General features: G+C 44.6%; 1 protein-coding gene across 3 annotated transcripts; it reads right to left on the bottom strand.

Moving 5' to 3' along the window:
- Positions 1-288: 288 nt before the first annotated feature.
- grm1a (glutamate receptor, metabotropic 1a) lies at positions 289-22,120 on the bottom strand. Of its 3 annotated transcripts, none has more exons than XM_027015523.2 (9): positions 22,030-22,120; positions 20,295-21,138; positions 16,949-17,198; positions 9,398-9,633; positions 6,874-7,120; positions 6,102-6,273; positions 5,577-5,703; positions 3,950-4,898; positions 289-2,811 (listed from the first exon to the last, which is right to left on the bottom strand). In XM_027015523.2, exons 2-9 carry the CDS (start codon positions 21,007-21,009, stop codon positions 2,064-2,066), a joined length of 3,444 nt encoding a protein of 1,147 aa, XP_026871324.2. In that variant the 5' UTR covers positions 21,010-21,138; positions 22,030-22,120; the 3' UTR covers positions 289-2,063. The 3 variants fall into 3 exon arrangements, with proteins under 3 accessions (XP_026871324.2, XP_026871325.2, XP_026871326.2); XM_027015524.2 differs by lacking the exon at positions 22,030-22,120 and adding an exon at positions 21,787-21,825; XM_027015525.2 differs by having other exon boundaries at positions 2,586-2,779.
- Positions 22,121-22,123: the final 3 nt, after the last annotated feature.

The raw sequence follows: 22,123 nt of genomic DNA, 5'->3' as shown, positions 1-22,123 counted from the left end.
CGTGAGAGTTAATTTTTATTATTTTTTTGTGACTCCGGGGCACATGCAATGTAATTTAGCTGCAATATTCCTTGTTGGATTACCTTGTTGTTTCATTTGTTCCACTTTCGTATTTCAGTAGCAATGTTTTAAATGGTGACATTATTTAAAGGCACAGAGTAGCGGAGGCTACATCCATGCAACGTGTTGGGTTACATTACAGAAACGGCGCAGTCCCGCATTTACCCGTCTACTGTGAACGGGGAGTGAAATTGTTACAGCTAAAACAGAATTTTAGCGCAGAATAAGTTAGATAAAAAATATTTATTTTTACAGCATGATTTGTCCTGGCAAAAAAAAGATCGTGTTTTTTTTCTCATTTCTATGTAAACAGGTGATGGGCCATGTCAGTTACATTTAACAAATGATTAATTTCCAAACAGCTTGCACAAAAGACTTAATATTACAATTTACAATACTTATTACAATACTGGCTATATATTAGCTATTTAAGATTTTCAGAGTTGCATTCTAATAATAGTATATGAAACGTAGAGTAAATTGAGCAATTACGATTGCAAATTCATAATCCTACACAAGATTCACTTGTAAATGCTACGAGTTACCACTAGAAGCAACTACCCATAGATAAAGCTTAAAAAGTAAAAACTTCATAGAATACAGTTGATTTGGAAAAGTCTCTACAGATATCCCAGATTCAACATAATGTACATCACTTTTTTCCCAAAGAGTTATAAGATGCTTTTAAAACTTAGAAATCATCTTACGTTCTGCTCATAGAAACATTTAGCAGAAATACAAAGACACCATCTGTGTGAGAGAAAAACAATAGCTGGCTCAACAGTATACAAACATTTGAAAAACATTTCCTCCATTTTCAAGGATTAACTTCCTCATCAGACAAAAATAGACTTGTGAAGAATACAGTTCTCTTGTTAATGTAACAACCTTGGCAATACAGGAAAAAATGTTTCATTTAGACTAAAATACTATTTATCTATTTGCTTAACAATACAGTCAATCTCTTCCTCAACATATCTTCCAAAGCAAGTGCTAAAATCAACATTTGTGATTCTGAAGTTGAAAATGCAGGTGCAAATACTGACCTGTGTACAAGGAAGGAAGAGAGAAGCTCTTAGTTGGCATGTTCTACAGAAAAGCATTCATTCCTAACCAGATTGCCCTAATGCTCTTTATGCTTTGTGTGTGTGTGTGTGTGTGTCTGTGTGTGTCTGTGTGGAGCTGTATCCATCAGAACTTGAGTCTTGGACCAATATAAAACATGATCTTGGTCTGGGTCTTGGTGGTCACCCATGGTTGCATTTAATGAATACTTATTTAACATTCTCATTAAAAAAATCTTTGTGTTGATCATGGAGTCTCAGAACCAATATTATCTTTTGATCTTGTGGCCTTGACTACAGCTCAATCTCTCTCTCTCTCTCTCTCTCTCTCTATGTGTGTGTGTGTGTGTGTGTGAATGTATTCCTTTATCTGTGTTATATGTCTACACAACTCCATACACTGTATGTCTCTGTTTATGTTTGCACTGAATATCCAACAATTTTGGAGCTCCCTCAGCAATATTCATTTTCAGATAAATGAATCACAATGATGTCAGGCTACACAGTCCATATGCACACAGCATAGTCTCAAACAAAGGTTTGTTGCTCTGTTGTCCGTATTCCTGCAGACAGTGATATAATGAAGCAGCAGGTTGCTATTTGGACTCGTAGTCTGTGATTATATAATGTTAGCTAGTGGGTTTTGGCAAAGCAACAATTTTGATGTTTTGGCATTTCAATCTTCCATACATATAATAGAAAACAGATATTGCCAGAACCGCCGTCAAGAAAAATAATCCCAACCGGACATTCCATTCGTTTACTTTGTGGCCTCTCCTGCCTTTTACGGATGTTGTAATCTTGACAGAAATTTCATGGAGAGAAAGTCATGTAAGCGAACAACTGCCATCCTACAGTCATTACTGAGTCGACTGATAAGCATATAGACAAATAAGAGAAGCGGGAGCCGGCTTTTTCCTGTGTCCTGAGCACCTGCTCTCACAGTGTAAAGGAGCTCTGTTTGGGAGCATAGGTCACTTCCTGGGAGGTGTTTGGGTTGTCGTTGGAGGCAGGCGATCCTGGAATGGACAGACCTGATCGCAGCGAGTCCCTGAAGGGCGAAGGTGGGGTTAGGAGAGTAAGCTTGCTCTGAGCCAGCTGTTCCTCTCCACCCTCCTCCTCCTCCGCCTCTTGTACAGCGCTGTCATACAGAAAGCCATGAATGAGGTCGAGAGCCTCCATTTCGGAGCCCTCTTCAGACAGCATTTCCCTTTGCAGGGGCAGAGGCAGCTGATTGGATAATGAATTGTAGGCGGGGCTTGCTCTTTTGCCACTTATTAATTCATCGAAAGCAGTAATGTTAGAGCTTAGAGTGTCCACATGTCCTCTGTCTCGATGCTCTGTGATACGGTCCATCAGGTGAACAGGTGAATAGGTAACCGGCTCCCTTCTGTTGTGGGTTGTTCCATCCAGGCTCTGGGGGTGTCGGCCCCCCTCGTCCTCCTCCTCACTGAGGTTGTAGAGAACCTTGTCATCGGGTTGTGAGCCATTGCGATCTGTGTCGAGGCCAGGGTGGTACTCGGGGTGTGGGGGTTGCGAGGCATTAGTTAGGGGTCGTATGACCGCCGTCTGACTCTGGCTGACTGTTTGCTTCCTCACATGCACAGACAGTCTGTGGAACACACTCGACCCCCTCCCCTGGGGCCGGGCACCTGCTTCAGACCATGACACAGACTTTCCATTAGGACTATGAACGAGACAGAGACCCAACGTTATTCCCACGTGGAAGAGGCCACAAAGCAACACAGACACACAGAACAACATCACAACATCATCAGTACATGGTCAATAACCATCACAGCATCATTCCTAGATCCCTGAACAGTCACTACGGGGTCAGCCGCTCTAGCTAAAGACCGGTTAGTGCATTCAGAACTGGGTTAGCGCATGCTCCTCACTCGCTTCATAATGACTTGTTTCGGAGGACATTATGAACGTCCCCCCCCCAATCCCTTTGTGCCTAACTTCATGCAGAAATGAACACAGGCCTTCATGGAATACCCCTTGGCGCTTTCAGAGCCCCGTGGCGCTCCGCGTCTAGGTTTAGCGCCGCCGCCTTGGCAGGCAGTGGGCGTAATTGAGTTAGGCGGAGCAGGATAGGGACGGAGGACGGCCCCAGAGCTGAAAGCTGCTGCCGCGTTAGAGGGAGCGGGACAGACACTGAAGGAGCGGCACTTTTGGTAATTGGGTTAATTTTTGTCCTCAGCAAAAAAGAGAGGATGAGGGTGATGAGGGGTGGTGGGGGCTGAGAAGTGGGTTAATATTGGGGGTGGGGGGAGGGGGGGACCACGCAAGCTGGTGGTTTTGATGGGAAATTAAGTTTTGGAAGGGAGCTCGGGACAGACAGGGGGCAGCAATGTGGTGCCTGGCGCTGACCAAACGCTACGTACATACTCCGGTTTGCAGCGGGGAGAGAAACATGGCAGAGCCGGCATCAAAGACAACACATACACATACATGTGCTAGCAAGAACCCTGTCAGTGTGACCTGTCCGATCCAGCATGTTGATATGCTACTAAGAGAAAGATCTTAATTATTTAAAATGGGGCAGTTTTCGCATCACAGATTAAGCTTAGCCTAGTCTAGTCCATTAAAACGTGTAATTACATTATGTCTTAATTGACATTATATATTACTTTATGTCTTATTCTGTGTTGAGAACAGTGGCCCATTACTGTTCACAGTGGTTGACGGGATTATATAGAAAATGTAGCAAACGAGTACCATATACATTTTTGCTGTAACAAACCCTGTTCTGACTGTCGGCCTCCTAACACAGTAACTCATTCCCATTAGGCTGATAGGCTGTGTGGCATGTCACTCACTTTGTGCTGCTGGTGGCATGGCTGCTATCCTTCTTCCGGCGGAACATGTTGAGGAAGCTGTTACTCTGGCAGGCGGCCGCCGCTGCCTTGCCGTCACCCACGTGCATGCGCACGACGTCTGACGTGGTGAAGGCGCTGCGCACGTTGCGCTCCGGCTTGGCGATGATGATGTACATCTTGGGTGTGAACATGCAGCCCAGCGCCACGGTGACGCTCAGGCTCACCGAGAATGATGTGGTGATGATCTTGTAGTCAGAGCCGAAGTAGATGGGCACGAAGGCCAGCCAGATGATGCAGGTGGTGTACATGGTGAAGGCGATGTACTTGGCCTCGTTGAAGTTGGCGGGCACGTTGCGGGTCTTGAAGGCGTAGTAGGTGCAGCTCATGATGAGCAGGCCGTTGTAGCCCAGCGGCGCCACCATGCCCAGGTTGCTGGTGTTGCAGATGAGGTAGACCTGGCGGATGCTCGGATAGGACTTGACCGGTTCGGGCGGCTCCAGTACCACCAACGCCACCTCCAGGGCTAGCTGCAGGCCAATGAGGACTGAGGCGATGACCACCTGCGCCCAGGCGCTCATGAAGCGTGGCTTGCGCGTGCAGATCTTCTTCTTGCTGCCGGCCAGGATGCGGGCGATGCGGTTGGTCTTGGTGACCAGGGCCGAGTAGCACATGGCTGACGAGAGGCCCACCAGGAGGCGCTGCAGGTAGCAGGAGGCCACCGTGGGGCGGGCGATGAGTGTGAACGGGCATATGTAGCCTAGGAAGATGCCTGCCAGGATGATGTAGCAGAGCTCGCGGCTTGACGACTTCACCACAGGCGTGTCGCGGTATTGGACGAAGACGAGCGTGACAAAGAGCGTCACCAGGATGCCAAGGCAGGAGAAGACGACAGCAACGATGGACTCCACGCTGCTCCACTCCAGGTATTTGAGAGGGAGAGGCTCGCAGCCTGGGAGACAAAGTGAAACAGAGAGAGAAAATTGGACAAAAGAAAGCATAACCTGAAGGACTCAATGGTTGGATATGAGAGAAAGGCAAGTACATGAATATTGCCTGGGATTGTCCACTGAGATAATAAAGACTTATGAAAATAAGCAGTTCACAGTTAAGGCTTTTCCTTTTGACAAGCAGCACTGCAGCACATTTGCTAGCAGTGTGCCCTCCCCATGTCCTCAAACACCGTCACAGCTCATGCTTTTTCACTAGGTCCCGACCTTTCTCCCTCGCCTCCCTCCCTGCTGGATCAGCGTCTCCGTCTCTAATCAGAATTCCCTGGCTGGCACGCCGGAACTGTTGCGGCTGGCACATGGCTACTGTGCTGCGTACTAATGGGATTCTGGAGTATTTTGAGCCTGCTTTAGTCTGCGACCGAGCTGTCAAAACAGCACACGGCTTGAAACGGTATGGTGGGGCAGAAGAGGAAGTCACACCTACAGCCAGGAGGTGTTTTTTTTCCAGTTTTCTCAGGGTCTTTACAGGTCTCAGATTATAAGTCAGGAAGCATTTTTCTTCAGGTTATGGAATGACTGTTTGCATAAATGGGTAGTCTAACAGACATGCAGGTTCTTTCATGGATTGAGTGCATTAATGGCCAGACAGACTGATTAAAGTGGAGGAAGTCTCTGACCTGCCAGCTCCTCGTCGGGCCACCAGCCTAGCTCACAGGCCTTACAGGTGAACTCATCCTGAACATATTCGTTGTCCTTACAGGTAGTGCAGATCCAGCAGCAGCTTACCTCCCCTTTCCGGATCACCTACAAGCCAGAAGGGTCAGAGGTCATGACCTTTTAATACACTCATAAGGCAAGGGATCATGGGTTAAATGGGTTACATCAGCAGTTCAATTTTGTTTCAGATCAGGTTGAAAATGGATCAGCTTAAAGGGCATAGGGGTAATCACACATGCACACTTACACTTTTTTTGTATTTTTCATGTAATATTATATTTGTGGGGGTTTATAATGTGTATTACTATAGTTACATGCCTACACCTATATCAAAGCCAGAGCTTATCTAACCCTCTGGCTCTGTCTGTCTAAATCAAAGCTCAGTCAGAAAAACATCCCCATGACATCTGAACTTTCATGATTTTATAGGACTGTGGGATGTTACAAAGAGAGCATAACAAGGTGCACACATGTGCACACGGTACCTTGATCTGGCCCTTGGAGCAGGGCTCGCTGCAGACAGAGCGTACCATCTCGCTGCGGTTGGTCATGAGCTTGTAATCGTCAATGCTCAAGACGCCCTCGTGCCATGAGCCCACGTTGATGTAGTCATAGCGACCGAGCTCCTCCACGTACTGCAGATTCATGATGTCATACCTAAGAGGGCGGGAGCAAGGGAGGGAGGGAGGGAGGGAGGGAGAGAGAAAAAACAAAAGGTTAATAAACAAAGAAAGAGACAGCTAATTTAACAGTGCCCTTCCAGAGACCTGCACTTTGGTCAGATTCAGTCACACTGCATTGTTCACACGACGCTTAGAATTTGTCTTCCTACGTTTCCTATAATGCACCTTCCAGGAAATGCGCCACCAGAATGGCCTTCAGTGGCACGTACACATACACAAACCCCTACCCAGCCATGCAGGCTTAAGCAATTGCACTGATGTCGTTGGCCATTGGGAAGAGGGGACGTGTCTGGGAGCTAGTGTGGAAATAGTCGGGGCCGCTGTCCCACTCCAAACCTACAACACTTGGACACGTACCTGCACGTGTGTGTGGTAACATCTAATATGCGGTCTAGCATGCTGTACACTGCATACGTCATCCATTTTATCAATCAATGGTCAAAAAGCCTATTTCTAAGGCATTAATTTCAAATGGCGAACTGTAGCAAGAATGTGGCATAGACCGCATCCGCATCCCTGGGCATTTGGCCCGTGAAACCCCGCCCATTCAGCTGCCCTGCCCTGTTCCGCCTACCTGCCGGGAGAGTCTCCGTTCTCGTCGAAATACACCTCCTCCCCGGAGACGCCCGTGAAGGAGGACTTGAGGATGTAGTCGAGCAGCTTGCTACCATCGATGGGGTCCATGGCCTCGCACAGGCTGCGGTGTCCGGCGCACAGATCCCGGTGCATGCTGTGCAGGCCGTGGGCCATAGCATAGATGGCATTGATCACGAAGCCCATCTTGCTGTCCTGAACGTAGTTGTCACTCAGGTTCTCGTTTCCTGTCAAGAATGCAACTGCCATCAGTTCCGGAGGAAAACAGATTCTGTTCTTGCTAGAATCTAAGAAACCATGCCTGGCCTTCTTTTTGCTTTTTGTGTTTTGACTGTGAATTGGCCTAAACTATTTTCCGGATAAACAAAACAAAACATGACAGTTTGATGGGATTTGATTTCTTTTTTCCACAGCGGTATGCACCTTTTCTTTTCCTGCATAAACTCGTCACATAATATGCAGTGGCCTTGGCTGATTCAGTTGCAAGATTTTGATATTATTACATTATGTCATTTATAATATTTATGCATGTAAACATAATGCATGTAAATGTAAATATACTCAATTAAAAAGTTTCACCTAAGAAACCTTCAGTAAAGTACCAAGCTAAGGGGTGTGCTCCAATAGATGTTAGTATTGAGCAGCCATTGCACACTCATAATAGATATTAGATATAAGCAGTTGATGGCCTGCAAAAAGCCATACAGCACTGGTTGTGGGTCTCACAGCCATTCAAAGCTATTCAAAGACTTCTCAATCAACGCTCCACACATTGAAATTGTAAATAGTACAAGGTGAAAAGTTTTCCTAAAGCTCTATATTCATTTATTTCATTGACTGAGAGGTACACACAGTTGAACAGTTAAGCATTCTGTCCTTGAGCTTCCACACATACATGCAGAGTGGCAGCTGTGAGGCGGATCTCTATGCAGACTGTGAGCACAGTGGTCATCATCACACACACACACACACACACACACACACACACACACACACACACACACACACACACACACACAGTGATAAAGCTGCAGCAGACTTCTTTTGTGTTTTAAGTGCAAGAGTCCAACACGCAGTCAGTACAGAGAAGCTGAACTGACATCTTCCACTGGCAAACATCTCTTAGAGCCCTAAATGAATAACTCTGCTTTTTATTTACAAGCTCAGTAGGAGCCTGTTACTGATCCCGCAGGCTAAAACAAACAAGGTACATGACCGAAGCGAGGCTGGTGCCTTGTCCAAGCGAACAGCCAAGGCGATGTGTGAATACCAATGCATCATATGACCAAAGCCAATGACAAAGTGCTAATATAATCAGGAAAGCTCATAAAGCCAACATTGAGTGCTTTATATCAGGGTAGCTTTGTTCAATTGCTGAGATTTATGCTTAATTAATTTATTTGCATTGTATGAATTCCTCCCACAGCTCTCTCAATAAAGTTAACCACTCGCTGCATGTAAGCTAATGCATTCGCGCGTATGTCCTTCACAGTTTAAAAACGGCTCTGCTGACCGATTGCAGCCAGAAACCATGCAGTTGCCTTCAGCACCGGTCCAGCTCCGTGCACAGACTGTTGCTACAGTAGGGTACGTCTTTAGTACAGGTGTCCGCGCACGGCTCATGACATCACCGCATCTCTCTCTAAGTACGCTTGCCACCAAAAGAGAACAACTGAACAATGGAAGCGTTCCACACTGTATTTGGCACAGCTCGCCGATGGTTCAGCTGCATAATAAATATTTACAGGGACAACATTACTGTCAGATGATGACTAAGACTTTGCCCGCATTTGGTAGCCGTTTGCTTTTATCCGCGTGCGCAGCTTGAGGAATAGTCGTAAACGTATTCAACCCCAGCAGAAGCAGCACTGAATGCAGCTCAGGCACTATCCCAGAATCAGAGGCGGGGTGAAAGGAAGTGTCATACTTCTGTGTGGAGGTCAGCAGTCAATGGGGACAGTAACTTAGACAACGCAGAGATGGGGAGAAGTAAGACACACAGATCAGTTTACCTACATCACCATATGGATCAGTCGACACATTTCAGGTCATTTCATGAAAGAAATTGGGTGGGTGGGTGGGTGGGGGGGGATTCATGGACAGTTACCATAACCACATCCAGTAATCTCGGGATCATCCTAACACATAAGACACTGCGGCTACTGGAGGGCCATCACTCTCCAGCAACTGAGAAGCAGCGCATTGCACTGTTTAGGACTCCTACCACTTTAACACAACTGATTTGATTGGTCAGTGCCAGATCCCATTTACCAGTTGACTGGGCTGGACTGGCACAAAGGAAACACCAAGCAGTACAGTGCTGCAGCTCTCCAGGACTGAAGGCAGAAATTCCACATGAGGTCAGTTCAACTGACCAGTTTATTAATGAATCCCAGTGATAAGTCTGGTGAGCAGTTCATGTAACTGCAAACAATTTCAAGAGAGTTTTAATACATAGTGTTATGGAGTCATGGTGATTTGGTCTGTTCTGTGCACCGGTTTACCTGTACAGATTTTCTGGTAGTTCAGTTTCTCCTGCGGGTGCCCAGGGATTCGGCACTGGAACCGGTACTGCCAGAACTCAGCAAACCACGGATTTCGCTTGTTGGTGTCCAGACGCAGCTTCAGGAAGTAGTCATTAAATGACTTCACTTCCTCCGTCTGGAGCTTCATGGTGATCCCTCCGTCTGCTTCCTGCTCATAGCCTTCCACCACTTCGTCACGGTCTGCCCATCCATCACTGAGAGAGAGAGAGAGAGAGAGAGAGAGAAGTCTTAAACTCTGATGTCTGTTTATACCACCTAGAGTGCTGGGATGAAGGTTTGGAATAGACACTGCCAGCAAAACAATCTGCATTAGCTGATTATCTCGAAAGACAGGCTTGAGTTACTTATAAAGGCCTCTGACTAGATGTTTGTGACATGCTTTCATTCATATTTCTTTGACTTTCCCTTTAATAGGCTGTTTTAAAGGAAATACATTTGAGCCACATCCTTCTCTCTCATTCTCTCTCTCTCTCTCTCTCTCTCACTCACACACACACACACACACACACACACACACACACACACACACAAACACACACTGAAGTGGAAATGACTTTCCTCTTAACGTCCCCTCTCCTCTAGCCTCTCTAGCCATTCATCTGTAGGCGCGTTATCTCTCGGGGCGCGCCCGATGGAGTCACCTCGGGCAGCTCGGGGTTAAAACACGGCAACCTAAACAACTGTCCCTGGCAGAGCAGAAAATGTCAGAGATTGGCGTCGGCTCGGCCGTGCAGTGTGTAGAGATGCTACTGTGTTCCTAGACTGTGCCATGAAGAGGGCTTAAGCCCATCGGAAGAGTCACTACCCTGACGGAGATGCCGACGTTCTGGCCTTAAAGGGACGTTGGCATCATTAATTGCACTAAAGGTCATGATACCATCCATTTCCTGGGTGGGCTTGTTATAGTCATTGTGCTCCACTGGATCCCTACAACCGACATAGCACACCACTCAACAATGCTAGTCAGTAGATAATTAAAGGCTGGGGGCTCAGTGTAAGTGTGCAGTCAAATTGTGCTTGTTATAATGACAGAGTAAAAATTTATTATCGAGGACTTGTTAGGGAAAAAAAAAAAGTTTTTTTTTGTTTAGGACTGCACTGAAAAAGTTTCAACTTAAGTTATATAAAATGTTTTAATTACTTGTAAAGGACTTTGAAAGGACATTAAAAGGACCGAAGCAGTGGTATTCAAATCTAGACCTTGAATCCGAATCCCGTCCTGGATTTTGTTATCCCTCGTAGCTGATGAAATGATTCATTTGACTGACTGACCACTTTGTCATCACATCCGAGTCCTAGATAAAGGGAGCGTGGAAAATCTGTAGCACCTGGACCTTGAGGGCTGTGATCAGAATACCACTGGACTCCGGGAACACACTGAGGATTTGGCTTGGGCGTCGTTTTGTTCCTCTCCTCCACATTTTGTCTCCTCTTCTAGCCCGTCCCTCATCCCTCTCCTCTGGGGTCTTTCTGGTTCACCAGCCGTCCTTTACCCTCACGCAGTTCTTTGGCTTTTGTCCTCCTCTCGTCTGTCCTTCAGACACAGGAGCGCTGTCTCTGTGTGTTGGGGTGCAGCTGGACCTGGGCCCTCCCTCTCTGTGCCGAGCAGCGAAGGCTTTGGCTGGTGGCCATTAAAGCTTATCCAAAGCCCTTTACTAATTCATGGCACTCCAGTTAGCTTCCAGTCTGGCTCTGCTTTCTACGAGCTGCCTCCCTCATTCCTGCTCACTCTCTCGTCCATGTTTTATCTGTCCATCTCAAACCCAGCCCTAGCATCATCTCTCATGCTCTTTCCACATGCAGTTCTTTCCCGACCCTACCGTGAGTCTGCCTGTTCACCTGTACATCTGTCGATTCACACATACATCCTGCATCCGTGCATCCTTCTAACAACCTGGGCCACACACCAGCAGAACAGGCCTATATATATAGAAACCACAGGGACATCACAAAGTGCTATGAAGCTTTTGTGGTAGAGAGCTGACTGCCGGAAGCAGCAATGTAAAAGGCATGGCATGAGACAGCACCGGGGCTGCTGGTAGGCCAGCACGCTTTGGTCATCGTCGTGTTGCTGCGGTTCAGTGCACACCCTGGACACTCTGCTCTGCTCACTCCCCAGGCTGTCCTGTAGTCTGTCTCTCCAGCAGGCTACCATCGGACAACTTCCCCACACTCACACACACACGCACTCACACACACTATGCTATTACTGCCTGAGTTAGAGCTAAATAACACTATTCCCACAGCTAAAGCTAACACTAACCATAACCTCATAACCAAAAGAAAATCTTTTGACTGTCCTTTCAGATAAAAGTTGTCCCCACAGTATATTCCTGTCATCAGGGGAGTATTTGGTCTAATTATGGGCTGAAATGTCATGTTTTTATGCCATGGCATAGAGTGACGGGAGCACCTTTTTTATGATAAGATGTTTCATGATAAGATGCTCCAAGTTGGAGCTAAATACATTCTGACACAAGCACACACTCTAAAGCCCTTCACTGAGACCATAACACAACAAACATTTAACCTAATTAAGCAAAGTTACATAAACCTGTATCCCTTTTGAGTAGCACTTCAGAATCTGTCTCAGCAGACAAAGCAGTTGTTCCAAGAGTGCTGAGAATATAATAGAAATTTAAAAAAAAAAATAATGTATCTTTCTTTCACACTCTCTTACAAGATTTTACACCATTGGGGTTAAGAACCTTCCTCCCACATACTCACATAATTCTTTCTCCCACCCCTCTCTTGTTCTCTCTATCACCATCTCTCTTGCTGCCCTTATGACTAATATATCCTCTAATGTATTCAAAATGGGAGAGAATGAAAGAAATATGTTCTGGAAAGTGAGTCCGGCCTCTCCGGAGCTTCTTAAGGTCTTACCGAACACACTTGCACACTGTAACTTCAAACACAGAAACGGAGGCAGGAATAGGAGCCGACCAGACTGCGCCGCCCCCAAACATCTATGGGACTTCTGAGAACTGCTTCGGGACAAACCACCAAAGTCGGGACTCACAACTCAAAAACACCTTGGAGAAGAGGTGACATACTCGAACGAGGGTCTGCAGTGTCACTGCCAGCGTTGATAGGACCGCTGCAACGCAGGACAGTGCCAGAGTGAAGCAAATCTGGCGGATTTAGCAGCACGGCAGGGGACTTTGAATCCTGCAGGCTGGAGGATACTCCGTAGCTGGGGATGAGCCAAACGTTTGAATCTTTCAGCTAAATGCAAAATACACATACACACGATCGATTCATTAGGAGCCTGAGTCATAAGGCATTTGAGGCAGTGGCTGACAAGCAGTGTTGTGTTATTTACTGCAGAGACAAGAGACAAGGATAAAAATGGATAGGTAGCTGCTTGGGAAAAAAAAAAGAAAAGAAAAAAAAAAGACATTGAGAGGCTAAGAAAACGAGGGGGAAAAAATTGGGAACCGGTACCAATAACAGCGAACAGTCACAGCAATGTAGTCCATGTTATGGCTGCCATCAGGTATAGCTAGTTGTTGTCCAAAGGTAAGAAGTCACAGAACTGGAAGGCTCACACCTGAGACACTGGCTGGGATCTGTTCAGTAAAGGGTCTGTTACACAGCACACACTTGTCGCTGTCATAAACCTTTCCCGCCCTGGCTAATCTTACACACGTGCACATTTGTATGCCTTTTCATTATTTTATATTAGTCTCAACACTTTCTGCATTTTGTATTTTTACAAACGAACTAGCAAAATGTCCTTGCAATGTAAAAATTTCCCATTTTGTCTCCACAGAGTAAAAAAAAAAGTATCATACATACACAAGCTTCACCACTACTGCCACGCGGTCCACTTAAATAAACAAAAATTGTGCCAATAATAAGACCTTCATTTTACACTACTGATAAATAGAAAACAACAGGACACCAGCTGATAACGACTGATAATGCCAACACATTTTGGCAATATCTGCCTGAGCAGAGGGGCACCACGCTAATTACAAACTGAAGCTGTCGGCCATCTTTCATTTTAATTCGAAAAATTGGAGAACACAATGAGATAATATGACATTGAAGAATGTGAGCGAGTCCAATTTTTTTTCAGAATAACCTATCTACGGCCAAAACCAATCTGAATTTTGGAGAGCTGTCTAATGAAAATGGCACCATTTGAAATTAAATTTAAGATTCGTAAAACTCATCCATAAGCATGTTGAATCTACCAAGTTATGATTAAGTGAGATTTGGGAGTAACTTGCGTTTTCCCTTGCGAAAATTTCTTTAATCTGAGTAATATTTTTTCCTTTGGTAATCTCAGCACGTTCCATCTATGAGTCTCTGCGCAGAAGTGATCTTTGCAGTCGATCTATGGCGCCTTTTTCTCTCTTACTTTCTGGACAGTTTATTAGTACAGTTTTTGATGCTTCAGCAGACCTCAACCTGTCAAAGTCATCCCTGTACAGCCCAGTGAGCCCAATTAGACCATATCTGAAGGCAGAGACAAAACCAATGAAAGGAAAGATTTCGTTTAATTGGCATTCAGCTGAACACCCATGATATTTGGTGACACTCATATTTATGGTTGAGGCCTGTGAGACAATTTAAATACAGGAGCTACACACTACTTACAATCTTTTAAAAATGAAACCCACACTCTATGTGTCTGTAAATTTATAATAGGCTACCCAGTTTTTAAACCCCCCCTCCCCGCCCACGCTTTAATGTTTTACATTTAGTTTCTCCCAAGACAGCAAAGTTCACTGCTTGGGAAGTGAAAAATGTTAGTTATCTAACATGAGCTTCCTCCCGATTCAGACAGGAGGAAGTGAAAGGGATGCACAGTATTAATCAAAAATGACAGCATTGTAAAGGAAAGTCGTTTCAGAAAGATGTGAGGAGAAAGCTTTCATTAAACACTGAACAGACATTCCCTCCCAGAATCAACCTGAAACAGGGATACAGGGGAACTATGAAGTCATAGGCATTTACAGAGCAGAACTGAGCTTTATCCATTTTTCAGAAAATATATATATTCTCCTATGTTTAGAAAGGGGTGGAGTACTCAAATCATCTTGCTTTCCCACCTAATCATTTCAGAAACGCTTACAACTTGTGGCGATTATTTGAAATCACTGTCTCGCTAAACAACTGTAATTCAAATCAGACGTGATTTGAATTACAGTTTCACGTTAGACGTGATGTGATTTCTGTTGAAGAAAAGATCCATTATGACTATAAATGAATAATGTTCAAAATGTGACTGAACAAATGGCTTCCATAGTTTGTTCATAGGAAGCAAAATCTCTATACAAACACACGCACACACACACACGCAAACACACACATACACACACATACACACACACACACACACACACACACACACATATATACACACACACACACACACACACACACACACAAACACACACTCACACACACACACTCACACACACACACACTCACACACACTCACACACACACACACACACACGCACACACACATTACCTCTTTCTTTCCCTGTCTCTATGCTTATTCACTTTCTCTATCTCCGATCTTTTACACAAAATGTGTCCAAATATATACATATACTGTGCAGACAACAAATAACTGGACAGTGACAGATCTCTTGTTGTTTTGGCTCTGAACTCCAGCACAATAAATTTGCAATGAAAAAACTGACTATGATTAAGAGATTAACTTTTGCCTACATTTAGAGACCATGCATGGATGTAAATATAGTATTGCTATATTGTATTAGCTGTAATCTGTAGACCAGAAGATGGGGGTATGTTTCCTGTGGGAAAATCTGCAATCCAACCACTTTCAGTTTTGATGTGTTTCTTACCATAACTGTTTGTCATTTTTGTTCCATAAAAGGGCTCCTGAACACTACAGAAAGACTCAAACACTGCAGAAAGACTTGAACACTGCAAAAAGATTCAAACACTGCAGAAAGACTCGTTTAATATTTTCATCAGAATACTATTTTCATCATTCTGCTATATCTTTCTCATTATGGAAATCTTTGCGATAACAATGTCTATATCTTCAATGTCACAAACCAACATGTAGTTTGTATAGTTATCGTATGTTGTTTTATGATTAAAAAGTATTCTTTGGCCATGTACTGCTGTGGTATTCTGTTGTTTGCATAGTTGCTTATTACTGCTAAATTTCCCTATGTGTTCTTGCTTCTTAACAATTTACCTAATAGATCTTTAATTTTTTCAAAAAGATTTAAAGCAATAGAATAAACACAATTCCTATTATCTAACACTCCTCAGCTGTGGAATCACAATAAACTGGCATTGAAGATATATCTGTTTGCCAGTGACACAAAGACACTTTAACAGTTTTTATTTGTGACAATGACAATGAATCCAAAAACCGTTTTTCAGTTGCTTGGTGCGACTCTTTGTTATACAATCACTTGGTACTATCAGCAGGTCGGTAACTTTTGATTGTTTTTTCTGCAAAACTACCTTCATCAATTCCTATTTATATTTAAATAATTGATTGTGATTTATGACGTATTGGACCCTGGCAAGAAACAGCAACACTGTGAATAATCTTTTAGCCTCCAGGTTATTTGTCTTCAGGCTGCATTTACTAAGATGTTCCCAGAGTGAATATTTAATGGTCATCTTGCAGCATTTTTTCATACCTCAAATCAAATGCTCGCACACACACACACACACACACACACACACACACACACACACACAAACACAAACACAAACAAACACCCAGACACACACACAAAGAAGAGGCAGCTGATGGGGAGCAGAATTCAATTGGTGTTCCAGTGACTATATCACAACTTATTCATTAGTGGTGAAAAGCGCCTCTGTTGGCACCCAACATTTTTAATCTCAACTGGTTTCCCTGGAAACATGTATGTATGTATGTGTGTTTGGGTGTGTGTGTGTGTGTGTGTGTGTGTGTGTGTGTGAGTGTATGTGTGCATGTGTGCGTGCATGCGTGTGTGTATTTGCTGGAGATGTGCAGCTAAGCATTAGGATTGCCTCAGTAGGTACTTTTATTATGTGCTATTTTGGAATTCATTTTCAGCCGCTTATTCATGTGTAATAAATGTATCTTTATTCATCTGACTATGTTCAAAAGGACATTCAAAGGATAATGTTCTGATCTTGAGACCACACACCACTTGAAGGGTAAAACACGTAATATTGATGTGTCTAAATACATAATTATTTCACGGTTGGTCTGAAGACTTATGAGGAAGTTTGAGCTATCTCTAGAGCAGTTAGATGCTGAAGGCCATCACAATATGTCCAGCAGTTAAATGCCATATACAGCCGCAGACAGATAAAGCATTGGATTTAGTCTCACACACCAATTAAGCAAATCTACAAAATGTAGAATACTACACAATCCTACCGAACAAAGGCCTCAGTTTTATTTTATCCAGCTCTGAGTGATGTATACAACCACTAACCACAACCTGTGCTGTTGAGATTTGTGGTAATATAATTTTTGCTTTTAAAAAAAAAAACATTCCTTACCTCCCAATGAGCAGGAACTCCCCAGACACGCCACGCCGCCGCATGGCCATGAGGAGGCCACGCACCGTCATGCCTTCACAGAAGCAGATGACCACGCGAGCCTTGGGCAGGCGCTCGCGCAGCTTCCGGAGCAGCCGGTCAAAGTGGCGCTCACCTGCGTTGCTGTAAATCTTGTCAGAGTGGGCAATACATAGGCCCTCTTCTGCTGCCAACTCCTTAAACGCTTCCATGCCACTCTCGCCGTAATTTCCTGGGGGTGAAACACAAGACAGAGGAACAGGGTCAGGGTGGGGTCTTTGACACATGCACGGCACCAGTAGGAATTAAGAAGTCATAAAAGTACACTGTAGGTTTTAAGGATCCACAGTGGAGGCTGGGTTACCTCCAGTGACTCAGAGCATCCAGAGCCCGGGTTAGATATGGACGACAGTTCACAATGGAAGACACAAAATGGAGACAACTGAAAGAGACATGAAATGGAGAAATTCGTGACACAGATGGCAGTCCTGTTCAAACTGACATGATCAGCCCAACTAAAAAAACACACACAATCCACCACATGGCCTTCATATTGTTGTTTGACACCTCTCCTTAACTCACCGATCAAACTCTGTTACACGTGCATATAAAATGTGTGCAATCTGAAGGGTGCAATCGGAATAGGAAACCATTTGTTCCATGATGCTGCCGAAAGACAAAAGCCGTCCAGTCTCATGCATAATTCAGTGCAATACGCCCGGCACCAGTACTCTGGGTGGAGGTCACTTCTGATGACTGCATGCACTCCTGGGTGCAGGTCACTTCTGATGACTGCATGCACTCTGGACAGTTCTTTTAATCAGGCAGAACTGTGGGAGCTGGTGATTACATGTACACATACTGAGATCCAGGTTCAAGTTTTGATTTGAATAATAATGAACCCGGATCTCAACTGCAAACATTGATCATTGCACAGCCGCACAAACACACACACACACACACACACACACAGGGACACACACACGGGCACACACAGGCACACACATCCACACACTTTTGTATGAAGGTCAACTTCATATTAAGTTTTATTTAGAGCAACATGTTAGAGTGACACTTGGAGGGACTTGTTTGCAGCATGTGGTAAGAAAGCCTTTTAAATGTCAAATTGATTTATTTTTAACTAAACTGAACTGATCTACACTGGACTAAGCTGAACTGAACTGGACTACACGAATGTTCATGCTTTTGTGTCTGAGCACACACTGGACATTATTCAGTTTTGTACAGAGATTCACTCATTTTTCTTTTGTTATAGCTAAGTACACTAAACACAGACCCAGCTCTAAACTTGACCATTTAAAACTGTTTATTTACCATACTAATGGCCTCTACCCTTCAGGCTGCCAGGGACTTTCTTTTCCAGTGTCCATTTCTCTCTCTCTCTCTCTCTCTCTCTCTCTCTCTCTCTCTCTCTCTCTCTCTATCTATCTATCTATCTATCTATCTATCTATCTATCTATCTATCTATCTATCTATCTATCTATCTATCTCTTATCTGTCTCTCTCCCCCCATGGATGATCTCTCTCCCTTTCTCCCTCTTCCCTGCCTGTTCTCCCTCTCTCTCTCTCCTTCTCTCTCTCTCTCTCTCTCCTTCTCTCTCTCTCTCTCTCTCCCTCCCTCTCTCTCTCTCTCTCTCTCTCTCTCTCAACCATCTCTATATCTTTGTATTTGCCTTTCTCCCTTCTTCATTCTCTTCCCTATCTCTATGTTTCCCATTTTACCGTTTCTGTTCCATTCTCTGGTTTGACCTCAGAGATGTCCTGATCTGTCCTACAGTAACACCAAATGAATTTACCTCAACAGTGTATTAAAGTTATAATTCCATCCCCTTTGATCTGCCTTTGCTTTGATGACACATTTGCCTACAAGATTCCATCTATACTCCAAGAACACAATTACACAATTCAATTTTCCTGCTAATTGCCAATCAAGGTGATAGTGAACTGATGCCTATTGAGACTAGGCTATTAAAATGCTTTAGTGAATCAGACAGATAGATCTGAATCTGGCCAGGTAATTAATGCAATCAGGGACCTCCACTGTTGCTAGGGGCAACTCGCAGTGTTGAAGATGTCTGTGACAGAGGACTGCAGCTGCTGGTACTGTGCCCAACTTGTGTGTGTGTGTGTGTGTGTGGGTGTGTGTGTGTGTGTGTGTGTGTGTGTGTGTGTGTGTGTGTGTGTGTGTATGTGTGTTTGTATGAGTTTGTCTTTCTTTTTGAAGAATTAACAGTAGAATCTCTGATTGTATTTTAGGTACTGCAAGTGTCTAAAATATACAGATAATATCTAAAGGCTAGTCATTTTTAATTAAAAAGTGTTAACAAAAACCAACAGTGCCGACTCTTACCACACAATGTAACACTGGAGACCACTCGGTGCTGCAGGTGTTACCATCAGTGATTTCACTGTGTGTGGGCATGATGTGTGTTGTGTGGGGCCCATCCTACAGGTTTATGTCAGCCATTCCAACCCAACGACGTATGACAGGGTCCAACATCGCAGACAAAGAATAGAGTGGCATCACACAGACATCACACAATTTGACTGTCTGAACGGCCAAGAAAAGTGGCAGCTTTGAAGTCCAGTAGTGAAGAAATCTGTCCACTTAAAAATCAGACCGCAAGGAAATTGGAAATGTGCTTCAAAACACAGCAAAGTCTAATGTTCAAAAAGTCCATGTAAGAGCTGGTCATCTTGGAAAATTGGCCATGTTAGAATTGAAATGGTTTTGAAATTGGATGGATTGGGAATCAAAAAGTTTTAAAATCTGAGCAGGAATCAAGAAGCCCTCAGAAAGTGAGATCATTAGAAGGGTTTATAGCTCATTCAGTGTTCAGGCAAACATGAATGGGCTACACAGACTCCAGAGAGGGAGAGGCAGAGGGGAGAATGCGTTAGTGCCCTCATTACATATGGAGAAGCTGATTGATTAATTAAGGCATGCTTAGATATGGAAATAATTAGAGGAATAGAGACTCCACTTGTACACATCTAATGGAATAGAATTAGCATGTAATTATACATCACCAGTGAAGGACAGCGCTTCTCTCACTATTAATCTCAAATTCAGCATATCAAAGTGTCATTTTCATTCTTACCATAATGCAAATGGGTAAGGTCAGACAGACAAACAGAAACACACACAGACAGATAGACAGATAGATAGAAAGACAGACAAACTGACTGACCAACCAACAGACAAACAGATAAACAGACCAGTTCTTCATTACATGGCTATAGATTGTAAAATATTCTATTTATTTGCCCAGAATATGACAGACATCTTTCAAGCTAAGACACTTACCTTCAGTGTGCACTGCGGAAACATATGTCCAATTGTAACGCTTAACAATGTCCAGCATGGCACGTGCTTGGAGCGTGTCAGAGGGCACGACCCTCAGGAAATACTTGAAGAGCGTCTTATCACTTAAATCTATGCTTGTGGCTGAGTAAGCGATCTGAGGAATGTTGAACAGCTGCAGCAGGTTCTGCACCTGGATGGCCACGGAGCTGGACCCAGGCCCTATGACACCCGCAATGGGCTTCTTCGTCGGTGGTGGGTGGTTGGAGGGTGTTCCATCAATGCACCACCTGAATCCATCCTTGGAGTCGTCCCGGATAGATATGAGTGAGTCACGGATGAACTCGATGCTCTGCTCCAGTGCCACAGAGGAGTGCCAGCATGAGTCGCGGATCTCACAACCCAGGCTGACATTGGGCAACAGCTCGAGGTCAGAATTGATGCGGTCCAACGTGTGGAACATGGCCTCTACACGCTGGATCCCATACTGCTCACGTACGTCCCCACACTTGCGCTCGGCCACGCGCTCAGCCGATGGCTGGTGGTGCACGGAGAAGAGCGCCCCGATGATCACGTCGCCGTCCATGCGTGCCACAGATCGTCCAGCAGCACGTGGCACCGCCGAGCGCTCATGCAGGCTGCCGAGGGCATGTGGCCCGAGCGCAGTCAGGAGTGCGGGTAGCAGCAGCAGGAAGGGCCCACGCCAGGGCCTGTGCATCTTCAGTCAGTTCCACCAGCCGCTCAGGCCTGGCTGAGGCTACAGACGTTGGTTGTCTCGTGCTGCGTCCACGTCTAATTATGTGAACATGATGCGCAAGGAGGAAGATAAGAGTCCATCCTGGAAAACCTGTCAAGAGGGTATTGGAAACAGTTAGAGATTGCACATAAAACAGACAGTAGTCTATGGGGAACTGTTCAAAATTTCCAGTTCCCCACCTGTAAAGGTGAAGCACTGTGGCACTGATCTAGGGGTAAACCCTTCTTACACACACACACACACACACACACACATATATATATAAAAACTTGTAACAATTAATTTAATGATCCGTTTATAACACCTTAAGACATTATAATAAGCAGGGCATAAGTATTCTTCGAATATTTTGTATCAATTTTTGTTTTGCTGCGTTCCAAACCCATGAAAAGGTATCCGTCTGGGGTGCTATTTCAGCACCGTGGACAGCGCTCATCGAAACCCCTCTCACTAGCCAGCTGAGAAAGCTGAGAAAGCTGAGAAAGCTGAGAAGCGCCTTGAAGGTGAGGGCAAAACTACTGCGTACACAATGCAACGTTGATGTCTCGACAGCACAGGTCAGTAGCGATACCGTTCCGTAACGTGAATAAACTCAATGGATGTCTTCGCTCAGCGTAAAATAACACACATGATCGTGCCAGAGAACGCAGCCTAAATCTCGATTCTAAACAGAGTGCAGTCTATAGCAATAATAACAAATATTAAAGACAATGAATTTTAAGGACAAGAATGAATTACTGCGTAAAATCATGTGCTGTGGCTTCTCCTCGTTTTCATTCATTCGGTTGCAAAGATCAGTATCTTAATGGAGTCCTTGCATCTGAGTGACCATATTGCTGAATGGCCATATAGAACAATAATACGCTGCCTTCTCCGCACGCGGCAGTGTCATTTCACCACATCTGTCCGCATGTCCACGTAGCAAACGAAACGCGCGAACATTAACGAGGACATCTGTGCAGGAATTCGGTAGCTACGCACCTGAGCCTTTGATGCATCGTTTTCCCGTCTTCTGAAGCAGCCGGTGCCGGGATGTGATACTTGAGTTTGTACTACTCAACCAGTGACTCCCCAC

Source organism: Electrophorus electricus, chromosome 8 (assembly GCF_013358815.1).
Source record: "Electrophorus electricus isolate fEleEle1 chromosome 8, fEleEle1.pri, whole genome shotgun sequence".
NCBI lineage: Eukaryota > Metazoa > Chordata > Actinopteri > Gymnotiformes > Gymnotidae > Electrophorus > Electrophorus electricus.
The sequence above is the reverse complement of the archived record's forward strand: the minus strand, read 5'-3'. Positions and strand labels throughout refer to the sequence as shown.

What these genes read in the sequence shown, in the direction of transcription:
- grm1a (XM_027015523.2), bottom strand. Translation starts at nt 21,009, where the DNA reads ATGCACAGGCCCTGGCGTGGGCCCTTCCTGCTGCTGCTACCCGCACTC. An exon ending in GAGTTCCTGCTCATTGGGAG is followed by an intron (nt 9,634 to 16,948) that starts GTAAGGAATGTT and finishes TCTCTCTCTCAG; the next exon opens with TGATGGATGGGCAGACCGTG. An exon ending in CATGCCACCAGCAGCACAAA is followed by an intron (nt 2,812 to 3,949) that starts GTGAGTGACATG and finishes TCTCGTTCATAG; the next exon opens with TCCTAATGGAAAGTCTGTGT.